This window comes from Salvelinus sp. IW2-2015, linkage group LG8 (genome assembly GCF_002910315.2).
Source record: "Salvelinus sp. IW2-2015 linkage group LG8, ASM291031v2, whole genome shotgun sequence".
NCBI classification, from domain to species: domain Eukaryota; kingdom Metazoa; phylum Chordata; class Actinopteri; order Salmoniformes; family Salmonidae; genus Salvelinus; species Salvelinus sp. IW2-2015.
In genome coordinates, this window is record NC_036848.1 from 38293024 (window position 1) to 38313160 (window position 20137).

General features: G+C 41.6%; 1 protein-coding gene across 1 annotated transcript; it reads right to left on the reverse strand.

The window, feature by feature from the left end:
- Positions 1–1713: 1713 nt before the first annotated feature.
- On the reverse strand, positions 1714–3579 carry pts (6-pyruvoyltetrahydropterin synthase). Its single transcript, XM_023993280.2, has 6 exons — positions 3320–3579; positions 2896–2975; positions 2700–2722; positions 2447–2503; positions 2180–2250; positions 1714–2061 (listed from the first exon to the last, which is right to left on the reverse strand). Exons 1-6 carry the CDS (start codon positions 3409–3411, stop codon positions 1938–1940), a joined length of 447 nt encoding a protein of 148 aa, XP_023849048.1. The 5' UTR covers positions 3412–3579; the 3' UTR covers positions 1714–1937.
- Between the last annotated feature and the right edge of the window lie 16558 nt (positions 3580–20137).

A 20137-nucleotide genomic window follows, 5' to 3' on the forward strand; every position in this document is an offset into this window, starting at 1 on the left:
CAGTTTCTAATTTACAGTATGTGCCAGCTGTGGCTAACCCGGAGGTCTGAAAGAGAATTATGCATCACTAAACATTTGTTATTTCATGTCTAGAAGATGAAATACCTTACTACMGGCTTCTCGTTAACGTCATAGTGCAAGCGGGAACTATCTCCATAAATCACGTAAGGGCGGTCTGGTGTTACGGTGCTGGGACATACTACAGTATATACATGCTTTATTAATCTGTGGAGGAGCTCATAAGAAGAGATGACCGAGATGGTGGGGACTGTAGTTTATGTTCCAGGGCTGTGCATGTATAAGATCATACTGTAGGATCTAATACAAGTCACGAGATCTAATCATTTTTAAAAGGAAAGTAAAGAGAACCCCTCCAAGTCCATGGGAGACACTCCACAATATTGTGTCCCACTTTTAACGAAATCTGTTCAATGTTGCAAGTCTTCGCTAGGTAAAGCCCCGCCTTATCTCAGTTCACTGGTCACCATAGCAGCACCCACCCGTAGCACGCGCTCCAGCAGGTATATTGCACTGGTCATCCCCAAAGCCAACACTTCCTTTGGCCGCCTTTCCTTCCAGTTCTCTGCTGCCAATGACTCGAACAAATTGCAAAAACAATCTTATATCTCCCTCTCTAATTTTAAGCATCAGCTTACTGATCACTGTACCTGTACACAGCCAATCTGTAAATATCACACCCAACTACCTCATCCCCATATTATTACTTACCCTCTTGCTCTTTTGCACCCCAGTATCTCTACTTGCACATCATCTGCACATCTATTACTCCAGTATTAATGCTAAATTGTAACTATTTTCACCTCTAYGGCCTATTTATTGCCTACCTCCCTACATTTGCACACACTGTACATAMATTTTWATATTTTATTTTGTGTTATTGACTGTATGTTTGTTTATGTGTAACTCTGTTGTTTTTGTCGCACTGCTTTGCTTTATCTTGGCCAGGTCGCAGTTGTAAATGAGAACTTGTTCAACTCGCCTACCTGGTTAAATAAAMGTGAAATAATTTTTTKAAGATTAAATGGTCATTCATCAATATCAGGTGATGAGAATTTAGAATGGAACAACAAGTCTCTATGGCTTTTCTAAGCTCATTTTAGCTTGTTCCCACAAACAGTGTGACAGTCTCTGAAACTTTAAAAAAAATGATTTGACATACTATACCATGTCTCAAACTCATTGCACACAAGGCTTAGTCTCTGCAGGTTTTTGCTCCTCCCTGTTRGTTTGTATTTACCTTTATTTAWCTAGGCAAGTCAGTTAAGAACAAATTCTTATTTTACAATGACGGCCTACCCTGGTCAAACACACACACGCTGGGCCAATTGTGCGCCGCCCGGGATCGAACCAAGGTCTGTTGTGACGCCTCTAGCACTGAAATGCAGTGCCTTAGACCGCTGCGCCACTCGGGAGCCCTTGTACTTGATTGATGAATTAAGGTCACTGATTAGCAAGTAACTCTCCTCACCTGGTTGTCTAAGTCTTAATTAAAAGAAAAAAACTAAAAACCAGCAGACACTAGGCCCTCCAAGGAATGCGTTTGACACCCCTGTACTAGACATTTCAGTCAAGTCAAGCTGCTTACTGGGCTATGAGGCATTCAGATCCTGCACTCTAGTGGTCAATCTGTAGTCAGGTACATTCTAGATGTTCTCTATTGTAGATGCACAGTAGAGAGGCACAAGCAACATGTTTAAATTTGAGCTATTCCATTTATTATTGTAACAAAGTTGTAGAGTGGATTGCACCAGCAAATGATGCACAATACTATTCAATAGTATAACCTCAACACTGTACTTTAATACTATCATAACACATCGTATAAGTCCATCTATGAACTCAAACATGAGATGTGCATACTACATAATGTATATTAGTAAAGATCTTACTAATTACAAGGTACTGAAGGTGGCTGGCTATTCTCCTCGATATACAACAATGTTCTTGTCAGTCTCGTGAATCTTGACCTCGTAGAGAAGATTGGCTGGTAGCTGCTTGACCATGTTGTCCCAGATATATACAGCCACGTTTTCTGTTGTGCTGCACAGCAGACAAAAAAAAYCGTTAAACCATGGAAACTCTGAATCGCGTGTTCCGAACTGAAAATCCACCCGTTACTCATAAACATAAGGCTACGGTCCAGTAGAGGAGCACACACCTAACAACATTGGCAAAGTAGGGGACGTCCTTATCCAGGTTTTTATGGTCCAACGGAATCATGATGACTTCCTGTATCAGGATTATACATGAGTTTGTAAATAATACAGTAATAAATTAATGCACATTTTCCTTATTCTCTATAAATGTGCTATAAATGTGAAATTAATGAAGAAATTAATAGTCTAGCAGCCTACGCTATCAAAGCATAGCCTTCGCTTCAAATCAAAAAGTCAAATCCAGGATTGGAAGAAAGGGAGGGTCTCACCTCGATGTGTTGCTTCAGATCTGTAATGTTCATCACCATGCCTGTGTGACGATCGATCTGGAGATGGACAAAGAGAAGCTCTGTGACGGTCTGTGTGTCTCCAACATCCATTACCAAGGAGGCAGACTGCTTTCATATCATGAGAGTGTCATGTGATTTACTGGTGTGTTTCTACCACTAGCAACCATGACAARGTTTTGTAAGTCGTGTTTTTATGAATATGGTACGACGCAAAGTCTCAGGTGGGACTTACCTTTCCCCGTACCGTCACCTCTACTACAAATACAAAAACACAACAGAGCCTTAGATAAACATTGAGTTAGACCCAGTTTGAAGTTATGGAACAGGCCAGCTATGTAACCTATAGGCCAACTGTGAATCAGACAATAACTGACAACAGAATTGGTCCTAGGTGCATGGTTTGGATGAGACCTTGACCAATGACTGACCTTTATAGTTGTGTCCATGGCCATTGGGATTGTTGCACTTCCCAAATATCCTCTTGTTTACCTCATCACTCAACGTCGGGCTGGAGAGACAACGCAATACATGAGGTTTCAATTCAACAAATAGATCATAAAAACGTTTAACAATTTTAAGAAGTTGATGGCTTAGCTGTCTCTACAATAGAACTACAGATCCCATGATCTTCCGGGATTGACGCAACAGGTTATACTCGATTCCAGTTTCGTGGCGTTAAAACTCTCCCTTCTATCAAATAAAACGMCTCACTAGAAACACAATAATACCTAAATGCTTTCCATCTTGCACTCGTCTCGCAGCCTCTGCAGCAGTTTCTAGATGGCAACACTGCATTAAGCTGCCTATTGCGTCGTCGTTTTCAACAACAACAAAAAAGGATTGCACTGGTACCTGTGCAATCGATGGCACGCGCTGAAACTCTGGACTCGTGTGATGTATCCAATGCGCTCTGCTACTTCGTTTCTTGAATCGGCTTGTGCCATTGCAATAACAGATGAACGCAAGTAAACAATGTAATTAATAGTCGTCGCAGATGCCGTTAAATAGGTTATGCTGCGCGTGTGGAGAATTGAGTCCACGCCCCCCTAGTCTTTTCATGTCATTCAACGCGCAGCGACAATAGAGTACCACSGTATGAGTTATACTACCCATAAAACCTAGCAGTCAAACGGAAATGGTTCCAATAATTTTTCCTTCATACATTTTRCCCCATGGGCATTTWWWWWWTWWWTWWTTACAAACTAAGAGCTGTGTTTCGTGTAGGCTTACCCTAGCGTGAAATTTTGATAACCGTGTAAACCTCTAGGCCAAGGAGACTGTCAATATATTCGCCRGTATTTACCCGCAAAAAAATCTCCAGCTATTACCACGAGCCCATCCTCCCTAATTAAGGTGCCACCAACCTCCTGTGCACAATACCTGTTAGCAAAGGTGTCAGCTAGAGATGACGTGCAGGAGCTTGCAGGGATTTGTAGTCTTCCATGATGCCAATTAGCGTTTTCGAATCCGAAAGTAAATACAGCCYACTATATTGATCAAAGTCACCATATCCGAGAGAGATTTACATGGTTATCAAAGCGTCAAGCCAGGGTAAGTCTACACGAAACACAGCCCTTATTAAGTGTTTCTAAACAATTCCCCACGGGAACAATTAATGGTGAAAAAACCATTGGAACTACTTCCCTGTTTGACCGCTAGGTTTTATGACACCTCCACTGTGGGGCTCTAAACCAACTAATATTTTGRACGCAGCACAAACGATGACATCACTRTGTATGGTAATGAGAGAACCTTYAAAATAAAAGCCCACCTTTCAAAACATTGCAGTGTGGATAACGCACAACACCCGAAGTCCCTGCGACTCACACGGAGGAAGACATTGTAATGAACTTGTCAAACAGATCTATATCTGACACATGCTCATCTGCCTGGGACTGTCATTTGTCCCAACGGCACAGGCCAATGACTTTAATACCGTTATAGACTTCCAAAGTTTTTCCGCAGCTTGAGATTGACTGAATTCTTTGGTAATGGGGTTGCTCCCTATGCACCTGCCAATGTAAATACATTGAATGAGACAAGTAACCAGACAGGACATAGTGTTAATGATCTTCTCATTGATAACCAGAATGACAATGAACTTGACTCTCGCTCTGAGGACATGATAAGGGAAAATACATATTTTAAGAGAAAAAGCACATGTATACCTCCCAAAAGAAATACCTCTCTTGAAAAATACTGTCACCTAGTTGAGAAAGATGTACATAATCTCCTGGCTAAGAAACAAGAATACAAGGTATTCRGCAARATGTCGAAAGCAGAGAAAGAWTCTCTTATGGAACTCAAGAATGACTCCACTATCATTATAAAACCTGCCAACAAAGGAGGTGCAATYGTGATGTAAAATGCTGCAGACTATGGAAAGAAAATTCTCAGAGATGATTCATTTTGCAAAGACTCCCTAGGGATCCTACTWATCAATTCAAGTCTCTGATCCATGATGAACTGTTTTAAGTTTTTGAATGAAGAGGAAATTACAAAGACAGAATATGCATATATGAAAGTTGACTGCCCAAACACACCTGTCATTTACACTCTCCCCGAAATTAAAAAAGACGCCAGCWATACCAGGCTGGCTTATTGTGAGTAGTAACTGATCTCTGACAGAGAACATTTCAYCCTTTGTAGACCATTTTGTGAAGCCCTGGGTGAGCTCTCTCCCCACGTACACCAGAGACTCTTGATTTTATTAATCTCCTTAAATCTGTGGACTCTATACCAGAAAATTAAATTTTTTGTACTTTTGATGTTACCATCCTATATACTAACATCTCCCACCAGGGTGGCCTTGAGGCCCTCATGTTCTACCTCAATGAACATCCKCCTAATGCTCTAKCCAGCACCAATTGTATTGTGGACTTGGCTGAACTGTTACTAACCTCCAACAATTTTCTCTTCAGAGGWGCCTTTTCCTCCAGACCAAAYGGACAGTGATGGGAAGCACTATGGCTCCTAATTATGCTAACATGTATCTAGGAWTGTTTGAAAAACAGGTGGTGCTGAATCCAGAACTTAACCCCTTTCTCCCCAATATTTTCCTCATTCTGAGATATTTAGATTATAATTTCCTGATCTATAGTTTATACAGGGACCCAGGAAGAACTATTGGAATTCCATGCCTATCTAAACTCTATGAATGAGCACCTTCGTTTCACCATTAACTATGACCTATCCCAAAGCAGTTTTCTTAATSTGATGGTTATTATGGGCAAAACCTCCCTCTACAGATCTCTACAGGAAACCTACAGATAGGAACACCCTCCTTAGAGGGGACCACTTCCATCCGTGTCCACTCATTAAAAGTCTCCCTTTAAGTCAATTCAGCCTCATTAAAAMGATATGTAGCTCTGATGCTTCGTACCAGAAACAGACCACGGATCTCACACAAAGGTTTAAGGAAAGGACGTATAAAGAAAATTGGGTAAAACATGACAATGATTGTTTTGAAGGGCTAACAGTTGGAAAACCTTCAACCAAAATTAAAAGAAAAAGCTTATGCTTTTGCTTCACCCGYTACTCACCCTTGGGGAAGGCATTTAACAGGAAGCACTGGTACATTGTTGACACTGACCCACAACTGAAACCCATCTTTAACATTCCCCACGTATTGTCTTTAAAAGACCCCCAAACGTGAGKGACATTGTGGCCAAATCTGATTACCCCCCTGAAAAAAGGGAAACCTTGGACGGGGTTTCACGAGTGAAACCTCAATCGCACTCCACACTGCCATTTCCCACCTGGACAAAAGGAACACCTATGTGAGAATGCTGTTCATTGACTACAGCTCAGCATTCAACACCATAGTGCCCACACAGCTCATCACTAAGCTAAGGARCCTGGGACTAAACACCTCCCTCTGCAACTGGATCCTGGACTTCCWGACMMGCTGCCCCCAGGTGGTAAGCGTAGGTAATAACACATCTGCCACYCTGATCCGCAACACTGGGGCCCCTCAGGGGTGCGTGCCTAGCCCCCTACTGTAGTCCCGGTTCACCCACAACTGTGTGGCCAGGCACAACTCCAACACCATCATTAAGTTTTCTGACGACACAACAGTAGTKGYCCTGATCACCGACAACGATGAGACAGTAGTCTATGGTTTGGGTGGTTGGAGTCTGACAATATTCCGGGCCTTCTTRTCACACCGCCTGATATAGAGGTCCTGGATGGCAGGGAACTCGGCCACATTGATGTACTGGACTGTCCTCGCAACCCTCTGTAGTGCCATGCAATCGAGGGCGGGGCTATTGCCATACCAAGCAGTGATGCGGCCAGTCAATATGCTCTCAATGGTACAGCTGTAGAAACTTTTCAGGATTTGAGGGCCCATGMCAAACTTTTTCAACCTCCTGAGAGGGATGAGGCACTGTCACACCTTCWTCACAACTGTGCYTGTGTGTGTTAGGACCATTTTAAGTCTTTAGTGATTTGTACACCAAGGAACTTGAAGCTGTCTACCTGCTCCACTACCGCCCTGTCAATGTGGATGGGGGCGTGCTCGCCCCCCCTTTTCCTGTAGTCCACAATCAGCTCCTTGGTCTTGCTGACGTTGAGGGAGAGGTTGTAGCTCCGGCACTACACTGCCAGGTCACTGACCTCCTCCCTGTAGGCTGACTCATCGTCGCCGGTGATCAGGCCTACCATCATCGTGTCGTCAGCAAACTTGATAATGGTGTTGGAGTCAGGCGTGGCCGCACAGTTGTGGGTGAACAGGGAGTACAGGAGGGGACTGAGAGCACACCCCTGTGGGGCCCCTGTGTTAAGTGTCAGCGTGGTGGAGGTGATCTTGCCTCTAGTGATCTTGAGTCAGGAAGTCCAGGATCCAGTGGCAGAGGGATGTGTTCAGACCCAGAGTCCTAAGCTTGGTGAACAGCTTGGATGGGATAAGGATGTTGAATGCTGAGCTGTAGCCAATGAACAGCATTCTCACATAGGTATTCTTCTGGAGAGCAATTGAGATTGCGTCGTCTATGGTTCTGTGTTGGCGGTATGCAAATTGGAGTGGGTCTAGGGTGGCTGGGATGGTGGAGTTAATGTCATAATTTAGTGCCATAACCAGCCTCTCAAAGCATGAAGCCTTAGAGTTCTTAGGACCAGGAATGATTGTGGTCATCTTAAAACATGAGGGGATTACACACTGAGACAAGGAGAGGTTAAAAATTCTGTGCATGCTCTGAGAACGCTCTCTGGAATACCATCGGGGCCCGCGACCTTGCGGTTCTTGACCTGATTAAAATCGCTTCTCACGTCGGCCTCGGAAAGCGAGACCACCCAATCTTCTGGGTTGGTGATGGCCCTCACACCCGGCTATTATAGAGCCAAGTCTTTTTGTGCTTTAGTCAATTTCCCTAGAACTAATAGCCATGCTAAACATTCCTGAAGAATGAAAAAGCAAACAGCATTTCTATATTTTTTAACAGATGATATAATAATAATATAATAAAATAATACAATGGGTTCTGTCAAGAATATAATTGAAAATAATAATCAATAATGAAATTAATATAATCAGTAAAGTCTTCAAGCATTGTGGGTGTGTTACACTGTGTATACCCTATTTTCACATACAGCATGTTCTCTGGCTTTATGAAATTAATATATCTCTTTATCACTACTACCATCAATACTCCTCCAGCACCGTGTGTGTGTGTGTGTGTGTGTGTGTGATGCTGTCATCCATCTGGTCACTGTCAGCTGGTACATCGGGTCTCTGGCACATCGGGTCTCTGGCACATCTGTTCTCTGGCACATCTGTTCTCTGGGATCTCTTTCAAAGTTATGGTATGAAAACAAAGAATCTCATGAGGTTATTGAAATAAGTCAATTAATATCAGACATGATTTACATAATGTAAACAATATGTTACTTACCACGCAGACTATGAAGTTTCACCTCTCTCCATTGCTCAACATATTCTCACAGACTTCTGTTCAATGTACTCACTGGGAATGAAGAACATGGTATGGAGGTAATGGGTACTGTATCTGGAGATGCTTCCGTTGTCAGATTATCTCTGCTGTAGTTGTAGAGCTCCTTCGCGTTTCTGATCAGGACTTGGCCAAACTTCACTGCTGCAGTGGCATGGCTCTTGATTACTGCAGTTTTCCCATCACTGGCACCTTTACCATGCCTGGAGCCAGAATAGCTGTGTTGTATGGGGAAGTCAAAATCAGACACAGCATAGCTAACATCAGATATACAGTACCAGTCAAAAGTTTGGACACACCTACTCATTCAAGGGTTTTTCTTTATTTGTACTATTTTCTACATTGTAACACATARAGAATCATGTACTAACCAAAAATGTGTTTGAGATTCTTCAAAGTAGCCACCCTTTGCCTTGATGACAGCTTTGCACACTCTTGGCATTCTCTCAACCAGCTTCATGAGGTAATCACCTGAAAATGCATTTCAGTTAACAGGTGTGCCTTGTTCAAAGTTAATTTGTGGAATTTCTTTCCTTCTTAATGCGTTTGAACCAATCAGTTGTGTTGTGATGAGGTAGGGGTGGTATACAGAAGATAGCCCTATTTGGTAGAAGACCAAGTCCATATTATGGCAAGAACAGCTCAAATAAGCAAAGAGAAACAGCAGTCCATCATTACTTTAAGACATGAAGGTCAGTCAATCCAGAAAATGTCAAGATCTTTGAAAGTTTCTTTAAGTGCAGTTGCAAAAACCATCAAGCGCTTTGATGAAACTGGCTCTCAAGAGGACCGCCACAGGAAAGGAAGATCTTTAAAGATTTTAGGTTCCAACCGCTGTGTCTTTGTGAAACGCAGAGTAGGTGAACGGATGATCTCTGCATCTTCCCTCTGTGAAGAATGGAGGAGGAGGCATGATGATGTGGGGGTGTTTTGCTGGTGACACTGTCAGTGGTTTATTTAGAATTCAAGGCACACTTAACCAGCATGGCTACCACAGCATTCTGCAGCAATATACCATCCCATCTGGTTTGRGCTTAGCATATGTGGGATCTCCTTCAAGACTGTTGGAAAAGCATTCCAGGTGAAGCTGGTTGACAGAATGCCAAGAGTGTGCATAGCTGTCATCAAGGCAAAGGGTGGCAACTTTAAAGAAACTAAAATCTAAAATATATTTAGATTTGTTTAACACTTTTTTGGTTACTACAGTCGCAGTTTGAGAATGACACAAATATTAATTTCCACAAAGTTTGCTGCTTCAGTGTCTTTAGATATTTTTGTCAGATGTTACTATGGAATACTGAAGTATAATTTCAAGCATTTCATACGTGTCAAAGGCTTTTATTGACAATTACATGAAGTTGATGCAAAGAGTCAATATTTGCAGGGTTGACCCTTCTTTTTCAAGACCTCTGCAATCCGCCCTGGCATGCTGTCAATTAACTTCTGGGCCACATCCTGACTGATGGCAGCCCATTCTTGCATAATCAATGCTTGGAGTTTGTCAGAATTTGTGGGGTTTTGTTTGTCCACCCGCCTCTTGAGGATTGACCACAGGTTCTCAATGGGATTAAGGTCTGGGGAGTTTCCTGGCCATGGACCCAAAATATCGATGTTTTGTTCCCCAGCCACACTTAGTTGTCACTTTTGCCTTATGGCAAGGTGCTCCATCATGCTGGAAAATGCATTGTTCGTACCAAACTTCCTGGATGGTTGGGAGAAGTTGCTCTCGGAGGACGTGTTGGTACCATTCTTTATTCATGGCTGTGTTCTTAGGCAAATTGTGAGTGAGCCCACTCCCTTGGCTGAGAAGCAATCCACACATGAATGGTCTCAGGATGCTTTACTGTTGGCATGACACGGACTGATGGTAGCGCTCACCTTGTCTTCTACGGACAAGCTTTTTGCCCGATGCCCCAAACAAACGAAAAGGGGATTCATCAGAGAAAATGACTTTACCCCAGTCTCACAGCAGTCCAATCCCTGTACTATTTGCAGAAAATCAGTCTGTCCCTGATGTTTTTCCTGGAGAGAAGTGGCTTCTTTGCTGCCCTTCTTGACACCAGGCCATCCTCCAACAGTCTTCGCCTCACTGTGCGTGCAGATGTACTCACACCTGCCTGCTGCCATTCCTGAGCAAGCTCTGTACTGGTGGTGTCCTGATCCCGCAGCTGAATCAACTTTAGGAGACAGTCCTGGCGCTTGCTGGACTTTCTTGGGCGCCCTGAAGCCTTCTTCACAACAATTGAACCGCTCTCCTTGAAGTTCTTGAGGATCCGATAAATGGTTGATTTAGGTGCATCTTACTGGCAGCAATATCCTTGCCTGTGAAGCCCTTTTTGTGCAAAGCATGACGACGGCACGTGTTTCCTTGCAGGTAACCATGGCTGACAGAGGAAGAACATTATTCCAAGCACCACCACCCCCTCCTTTTGAAGCTTCCAGTCTGTTAATCGAACTCAATCAGCATGACTGAGTGATCTCCAGCTTTGTCCTCYTCAACACTCACACCTGTGTTAACGAAAGAATCACTGACATGATGTCAGTTGGTTCTTTTGTGGCAGGGCTGAAATGCAGTGGAAATGTTTTTGTGGGATTCAGTTCATTTGCATGGCAAAGAGGGACTTTCAATTAATTGCAATTCATCTGATTACTCATCATAACATTCTGGAGTARATGTAAATTGCCATCATACAAACTGAGGCAGCAGACTTTGTGAAAATTAATATTTGTGTCATTCTCAAAACTTTGGGTCACGACTGTACATGATTCCATGTGTTATTTCATAGTTTTGATGTCTTTACTATTATTCTACAATGTTGAAAAMAGTAAAAATACCCTTTGACTGGTACTGTAAGTCCTTTTTATTTGTATTGTGCACCACAGCCGTCAGAGTATCTTTAGAACTTGTTGAGCTTCGTGTCTTAGGTTTTTCATGTGATCAATAGCTGCAGTTTGAAATCCATTGACTGCAATGTAGTCATGCTTGAGGTCATCTGATATTATTATACAACTTTCTGTGATGGTCTTCAGGAATTTTCCTATAGTACATTACCAAGGGGTGCAGTGTAGCACTCTCTTGAGTCCAGTAAGCCTCCTGGGGCTCTTGCTGGTACCTGCAAAGGTAGTTCTCGGCAAAGTCCAGGATGCCCAATASTGTGTTCTGCCAGTCCTTGACAAACAAGTGTTCTTAAAAAGCTTGAGCCTCTTGTTTCAGTTCCTCAATAAGCATCTTCATAGATCCACGCTTACAGACCAGTGATCACTTTTTTATGGTGTACTCTTGTTTACCATTTGTTACTTGTTGGCTAATAATCTCCCATCTTTCCCACATCTTTCCCACTCTACGTCAGTGTCCTTTTGTTGGCGGAGGGGTGCAATAAATGGATTTAGTCAATGGACACCACACTGCCGTTTGATACACTGCGGATGTTGGAAATCATTCCTTTGTAGTTTTCTCACACTTAGTGCCACTGCTGAATGCATACACACATTTTATGGTTGGTGTATTTTTGTGGCCATTCACTGTCTGTAATTTCAGATATTTTCACAGTATTTGCAGAGCCAACCCACACGTTTTGCAGTTCTCTGTGGATGAATGGTTCTTGGTCTTGATTTGTAAAGCATAGCACCTCCTATCGTGAGACCATGGTTGGCTTTGACAAATGCTTGATGCAATGGAGCAGTCAAGAAAGCTGGCTACCTTCCCAGTCTTCTTGCTCACCTTTTTCTTATCACGCACTGTGAGYGACTGCTTTATATAATTTTTCCACTGCTAAGACTAGATTGAGGTAATCTATGTTCACCTCCTGGGCTTTTTTGTTGTTGTTTCTTGCCTTCAGAGTTTTCTACTGACCCCAAATCTTTTTACAAACTGTCTCTGTAGTTTGTATTTCTTAATCATATTCAGTGAACAAGCCAAAGCTTTCCTAGTTCCAGATTGTCTGGACTTTGGCTACCTGCCACTTCCAACTACCCCTCTGTTGTGGTTCTGATGTTCTTCTGYCGGAAAATGGCTGACTTTCTCGGTGAGACCTTGTCAATGAGGTCCATGGTAGTAGTGACATACTGTGCTTCCTGTTTTGGCTAACAGACTAATTCTCTCTGCCTCCAATTTCTCTTGTTGTCCTTTCACCTGCTCTGCCTTTTCTTCTGCTTTGTCTTGTCTTTGTGCAGACCATATTTTTCCTGTCTTTTTGTGGTCTCTTTCATGCTCCTCTTTTGACCTAGCTGCTCTCTGTAAAAAAGTTTTTAAAGCCAGCTTTGTATTCTTCTCTTTCTTTTTCTGCAATTCTGTTCTTGTAAGTGTTTTCTTAACACATGTGTGGTTGCTCTGGGCCTCCTCTTTTTGCTTTGCTCTCATCTTCTGCATTCTCTGGGAAGCACTTGCATTATAGAGTATATTTTTTCCGCTGCTGCAGCTTTTCTGCCTTCTCCCTCTCTTTGCTTGAAATTTTCRTCTTTTTTTAGGATACTATCAGCAAGGGACATCTCATGTGTGTTTTGTTGTAGTTTCGTCCTTTGTTTAATATTTCCTAATATTGTTTAGGGTCTTTTATTCTTCATGCTGGTTCTCCAACTTTGTCGTTTCACTTTTTCTTTTCAGAGAGGATGGGACTCGTTCAGCTACTTATTGCATCTTATGCTAGCATGTATGACACTTTTTGGGGGGGACATTATGCAACTTTGAACCTGTAAAATTCCAAATACAATTTGATTGTAAATACAACACACAAAATCCTATCAAATGCATTAAAAATGTAARTTTTAAACTGTCTAACAATGTATTCAGGCAGGCTATGTAAAATAATAATAATAATATAGATTCATAAATAAATGATGACAAGTAGGCCTATGGAAAATGTATTTTTTTTCAGGTTTTCCCTAAACAAATCACACTTTTATAGAAAAACTACAAAATTGGATGTTCTATATCCACAATAATGCTTAAACTACATCAGTAGACCACTTTTGAGTAAAAACGTTGTGTTGTTGTTGCTGTAATTCCTCTTTAATTGCACTTTACGCCTCTCAATGGACCYTTGTGTTTGGCTAAAATGTTTCTTTATGCTACTAGACATGTGATGAGAGAGTTTTCAAAACAAACAAACACCCAAACGATTGATACAAACCAGCATGATATCATTCTCCCAGGCATATGCTTTCCTTGCATTCAACATTTAATTCGGAAAGTTTTTTGGGAAAGACTTTAGAAATTCAGGTTTTGTATACACATTGCAATCATGTTGCGCATGATGATGGCTCTACATAGCCCACTCACTCACTGTCCCATCACTCATAAACTTTCACTCATAAACTTGATACGATCTCTGCTCAATGTAACAAATCAGCCGTAAGTCAAACAGAAAACTAGGCTACAGCTGTCATTGTAATCTTACCTCAGGAATAAACTTAGGCTATTTATCTTGACCCTCCCCTAACAACATAGACACAAAAATGTTCTTTCAACCCTCTAGATCAACGTTAATTCCCGCACGTTGGCTGTTATTCAATCGCGTGCGGTGTCACATGAGCTCTTCATCAGTTGACTGACATTCAGAAAATCCTTTCGTGAATCAGCTGATGTAGAGCAACAATGTCCCATCCTACTAAACAGCTAACATCACATGTAAATCAAACTACAGTAATATGGATAATTATTGAAGAACTCTGTTAATGACCGTATGGATTTTTGTTTTATTAATCATGTTAATAAAGTTACTCTTTGATTTTGCAACAGACATTATTTTGGATATGTGTTCCCATGAAAACTATTTTCACACCTTTCACACTGTAACATGCAACCTGGTCTCAGAGTATGTTATATTATTTCGACAGCAATATCCAMGAATTTCACAGGATCAAGTTCAATGTGTATTTCAATTGTTAAACGCTTAGTATATGATTTAACGACAAATGTCACGTGACAAATCTGTGAAGAGTCTAAGCATTAAAAAGGGTTTAAACATAGGMTTTGATCCAACTCATGAATTATATTCAATGTATCTATGTTCCCCCTTTTATATTGTAATGTATTCACATGAAAACAAATGGCAAATTATTATTAATGACTCTGTAACAGCTCCAAACAGTTGCCSACTACAAMAAATGATTACTGGTACCCTAGTTTATAAAAAGACCCATGTCCACCTATGTTGTTTACATGTTGACATGTCCCTGTGGTCTGTCCTACACAGGGAAACCCCACAGAAGCCTTAAGACCTGTATCAGTGAGCACCGCAACAATATACAGACCGGTGAGACAAAAAATCCTGTTGCTGTTCATTTTGCACAATCTGGACATTCTATTAGGTCGATGAGATACATTGGACTATAAAGGGTCAAGATGTCACACAGGGGAGGGGACATGGAGAGGAAACTACTTCAAAGGGAGTCTTTATCCACAGGCTCAACACATTGTCTCCTCTTGGCCTTAATGAGGAGTTTGACTTGAAACCGTTTTTATAGTTCTAAAATACTGTTTTTACCATAATTGAATATTGTGTGTATTTATATATATATTACTGTAAATATCTATCACATTCCTCATGTTTGGTTATATACAGTATTTTTACATATTGAATGTTGATATTGTGAACCGATATTATATATTTTTACTTCCTGTTTCAGGTGATGTCACAGAGCWCTGCCCCTACATATATAGTACCTTCCACCKCCACCTGGGATATGGATGCCTGATGAAGACCTAAYGGTTGAAAAGTTGTAACAATAAACTACGCATATTTGGTTAGTATAGACCCTACTGAGTATWTTCCTCCCCACTTTAGCTGAGAGAGGCAGAAAAGTTTTCTCTCTACAAGCCAAAATAATGTATATCCCATGTACAGTCTTTTACAGTGTATTGCATTGAGYGCTATATGGGCGACAGCAGGCCGTGCGACACGGTCCCCCTAACAAAATACAATATTTGGTTAGTAGAAACCCTCCTGAGTATTTTCCATCCCATACAAAATGTTATGTTTGAGGAAAACACATTACTGAGTAGCACTGTCCATATTTTCAAGCATAGTGGTGGCTGCATCATGTTATGGGAATGCTTGTAATTGTTAAGGACTAGGGAGTTTTTCAGGATAAAAAAGAAACGGAATGGAGCTAAGCACTGGCAAAATCCTAGAGGAAAACCTGGTGGCAGGTAGCCTYGCAGTTAAAAGTGTCGGGCCAGTAACCGAAAGGTCGCTGGTTTGAAATCCTCGAGTTGACAAGCTGAAAAAAATCTGACATGCCCTTGAGCAAGGTACTTAAACCTAATTGCTCCTGTCAATCAATCTGGATAAGAGTGTCTGCTAAATGACTGCTAAATGACTAAAATGTWWAAAAAWATATATATATATATGTTCAGTCTGCTTTCCACCAGACATTAATTAAACTTTCAGAGGAACAATTACCTAAGGSCAAATCTACACTGGTTGCTTACCATGAAGACAGTGAATGTTCCTGAGTGGGCTAGTTACAGTTCTGACTTAAATCTACTTGAAAATCAATGGCAAGACCTGAAAATGGTTGTCTACCAATGATCAACCAACTTGAAGAATTTAGAAAAATAATAATCAGCAAATGTTGCACAATCCAGGTGTGGAAAGSTCTTAGAGTCCAAAAAAGACTCACAGCTGTTATCGCTGCCAAATGTGCTTCTACAAAGCTTTGACTCAGGGGTGTGAATACTTATGTAAATGACAACAAAATGTGGAATAAGTCAATGGGCATGAATTCTTTCTGAAGGCACTGTACATATGCCAACCTCTAGAGAACTATTCCCCAGCACACACCCTTCAATTATCAGACTAAATATCCTGGTCACACCTACCACAACCCTGCGCAGGTGTGACAGGGCCTTCTAACATGTGACACTTCAGCTCTGGAACACTCTACATGTCACAGAGGCTGCTTCAATTTCATAATTTAAAACACAACTAAAGACCTACCTATTCAAGCTASACAGGTTAAAATGTCATGTTTGATCGCCTAACTTGCTTAAAATATACAGTACCAGTCAAACGTTTTAGAACACCTACTTATTCAAGGGMTTTTCTTTATTTGTACTATTTTCTACATTGTAGAATAATAGTGAAGACATCAAAACTATGAAATATCACATATGGAATTATGTAGTAACCAGAAAATTGTTAAACAAATCAAAATATATTTTAAATTTAGATTCTTAGATTAGATTCTTCAAATAGCCACTTTTTGCCTTGATGACAGCTGTGCAAACTCTTAGCATTCTGTCAACCAGCTTCATGATGTAGTCACCTGGAATGCTTTTCAATTAACAGGTGCGCCTTCTTAAAAGTTAATTTGTGGTATTTCATTCCTTCTTAAAGCGTTTGAGCCAATCAGTTGTGTTGTGGTGGGGGGGTATGCAGAAGATAGCGCTATTTGGTAAAAGACCAAGTCCATATTATGGCAATAACAACTCAAATAAACAAAGAGAAACGACAGTCTATCATTATTTTAAGGCATGAAGAACTTTGAAAGTTTCTTCAATTGCAGTTGCAAAAACCATCATGCGTTACAATGAATGGCTCTCATGAGGACCGCCACATGAATGGAAGARCCAGAGTTACCTCTGCTGCAGAGGATACGTTCATTAGAGTTACCAGCCTCAGAAATTGCAGCCCAAATAAATGCTTCACAGAGTTCAAGTAACAGATACATCGCAACATCAACTGTTCAGAGYAGACTYCATGAATCAGGCCTTTATGGTCAAATTTCTGCAAAGAAACCACTACTAAAGGGCACCAATAATAAGAAGAGACTTGTTTYGTTCCAATCTCTGTGTCTGTGTGAGAGGCAGAGTAGGTGAACGGATGATCTCTGCACGTGTGGTTCCCACCGTAAAGCATGGCTTTYCTGGTGACACTATGATTTATTTAGAATTCAAGGCACGCTTAACCAGCATGGCTATCACAGCATTCTGCAGCGATACGTCATCCCATCTGGTTTTGGCTTAGTGGGACTATCATTTGTTTTCAACAGGACAATGACCCAACACGTGGTTTAAGGGCTATTTTACCAAGAAGGAGAGTGATGGAGTGCTGCATCAGATGACTTGGCCCCCGCAATCACCCGACCTCAACCCAATTGAGATGGTTTAGGATGAATTAGACCGCAGAGTGAAAGAAAAGCAGCCAAAAAGTGCTCAGCATAATTGGGAAATCCAAGACTGTTGAAAAAGCATTCCAGGTGAAGCTGGTTGAGAGAATGCCAAGAATGTGGACTTCCTGACGGGCCGCCCCCTGGTGGTGAAGGTAGGAAACAACATCTCCACTTTGCTGATCCTCAACACTGGGGCCTCAAGGGTGCGTGCTCAGCCCCCTCCTGTACTCCCTGTTCACCCATGACTGCGTGGCCATGCACGCCTCCAACTCAATCATCAAGTTTGCAGACGACACAACAGTAGTYGGCTTGATTACCAACAACGATGAGACCGCATACAGGGAGGAGGTGAGCGCACTCAGAGTGTGGTGTCAGGAAATCAACCTCTCAACTTCAACAAAACAAAGGAGATGACCGTGGACTTCAGGAAACAGCAGAGGCAGCACCCCCCTATCCACATTGACGGGACAGCAGCGGAGAAGGTGGAAAGTTTTAAGTTCCTCGGCGTACACATCACGGACAAACTGAAATTGCACAATTGAGAGCATCTTGTTGGGCTGTATCCCCGCCTGGTACGGAAACTGCACCGCCCACAAKCGCAAGGCTCTCCAGAGGGTGGTGCGGTCTGCACAACACATCACCAGGGGTTGTCCCCTCCWGGACACCTACAGCACCCAATGTCACAGGAAGGCCAAAAAGATCATCAAGGACAACAACCACTCGAGCCACTGCCCATCCAGAAGGCGAGGTCAGTACAGGTGCATCAAAGCTGGGACCGAGAGACTGAAAAATAGCTTCTATCAAGGCCATCAGACTGTTAAACCATCACTAACACAGAGAGGCTGCTGCCTACATACAMACTTGAAATCATTGGCTACTTTAATAAATGGATCACTAGTAAATTTAATAATGCCACTTGAATAATGTTTACATATCTTGCATTACTCATCTCATACGTATGTATATACTGTATTTTATACCATCTATTGCATCTTGCCTATGCTGCTCTGTCATTGCTCATCCATATATTTATATGTATATATTCTTATTCCTTTACTTAGATTTGTTTGTATTAGATAGTTGTTGTGGAATTGTTAGATTACATGTTAGATATTGCTGCACTGTCGGGACTAGAAGCACAAGAATTTCGCTAACACTCGCAATATCATCTGCGAACCATGTGTATGTGACCAATACAATTTGATTTGGTTTGAAGCTATCATCAAGGCAAAGGGTGGATACTTTGAAAAATCTAAAATATATTTTGATTTGTTTAACATTTTTTGGGTTACTGACCAAGTCCATATTATGACAAGAACAGCTCAAATAAGCAAAGAGAAACGACAGTCCATCATTACTTTAAGACATGAAGGTCAGTCAATCTGGAAAATGTTAAGAACTTTGAACATTTCTGCATGAATCAGGCCTTCATGGTCGAATTGCTGAAAAGAAACCACTACTAAAGGACACCAATAATAAGAAGAGACTTGCTTGGGCCAAGAAACACTAGCAATGGACATTAGACCTGTGGAAATATGTCCTTTGGTCTGATGAGTCCAAATTTGAGAATTTTGGTTCCAACCGCCATGTCTTTGTGAGACGCAGAGTAGGTGAATGGATGATCTCTGTATGTGTGGGCATTTCCATATAGCCTTTTATCATTTTTATGACTTACAACACTGTCTAGGACATAGCTTAAAACAAGTAGTTGCACTGGCAAAACTGAAGAAGTGGAATAATAGATGTATGGAGAATAACAGTAGTGTTCTTGCTTACATAAGCACACTAATTACCTTATATTTTTGCCCATTGTAAGGAAAGAGTATTTTTCCACTGATTTACGTTAGCTATTGTGAAAGACTAAACAGATGTGTCGGAAATATGAGTTGGTCAAGGCTGGAGGCAAAAATGCTGACCGGAGCCTGCATTTGGGCCTGTTTAAATTATTGTTCAATGAGATACATTAAATATACCACAAAAATAWAWWWWWWWTTTATTCAGGGCCCTAGGGAATTGTTGTTTTGAAGCTAATTTCCTGCAATTCTACATCGTGTAACATGACTCATGACATCTTATGTGTCATGAGTCAAGTATCAGTTTAGATAGACATATTTTTCAGAAAGTGATTAGCTCAATTGATAGCAACATACTAACACATTAGGCACTCCCCATGACACCAAACCAGTCCCATCGCCACCCTTACCCTGGGCAGCCACTCCATCCCACTGTCCTCCTCCGTCTCCGACCTTGGAGTGTTGCTAGACCCCTCCCTCACTTTCTTCGATCACCTAAAATCTGTCTGCGAAAAATTATTATTTCACCTGAATAACATCACCCGGCTTCTTCCTACTCTCTCCAAACCTGCTCTGGAAAAGCTGTTAAACTCCCTRGTCACCTCACGACTCGATTACTGCAATGCCCTCCTTGGTGGTCTCCCCTCAAAAAGCTTCCACAGGCTGCAGCTTGTGCAGAACTGCCAGGGTCCTCAAAGGAACCCGGTGATCTGCCCACATCAGCCCTATTCTAGCCTCTCTCCACTGGCTGCCCAACCAATTCAGAATCAACTTCAAAATCATCCTGTTAGTCTTCAAAACCCTAGCCTTTGGTC

Coding starts and splice junctions, on each gene's coding strand:
- pts (XM_023993280.2), bottom strand. CDS start 3,411: ATGGCACAAGCCGATTCAAGAAACGAAGTAGCAGAGCGCATTGGATAC. Junction 2,723..2,895: donor CCATGGACACAACTATAAAG/GTCAGTCATTGG, acceptor TTGTATTTGTAG/TAGAGGTGACGGTACGGGGA. Junction 2,504..2,699: donor AGGTGACGGTACGGGGAAAG/GTAAGTCCCACC, acceptor GTCCATCTCCAG/ATCGATCGTCACACAGGCAT.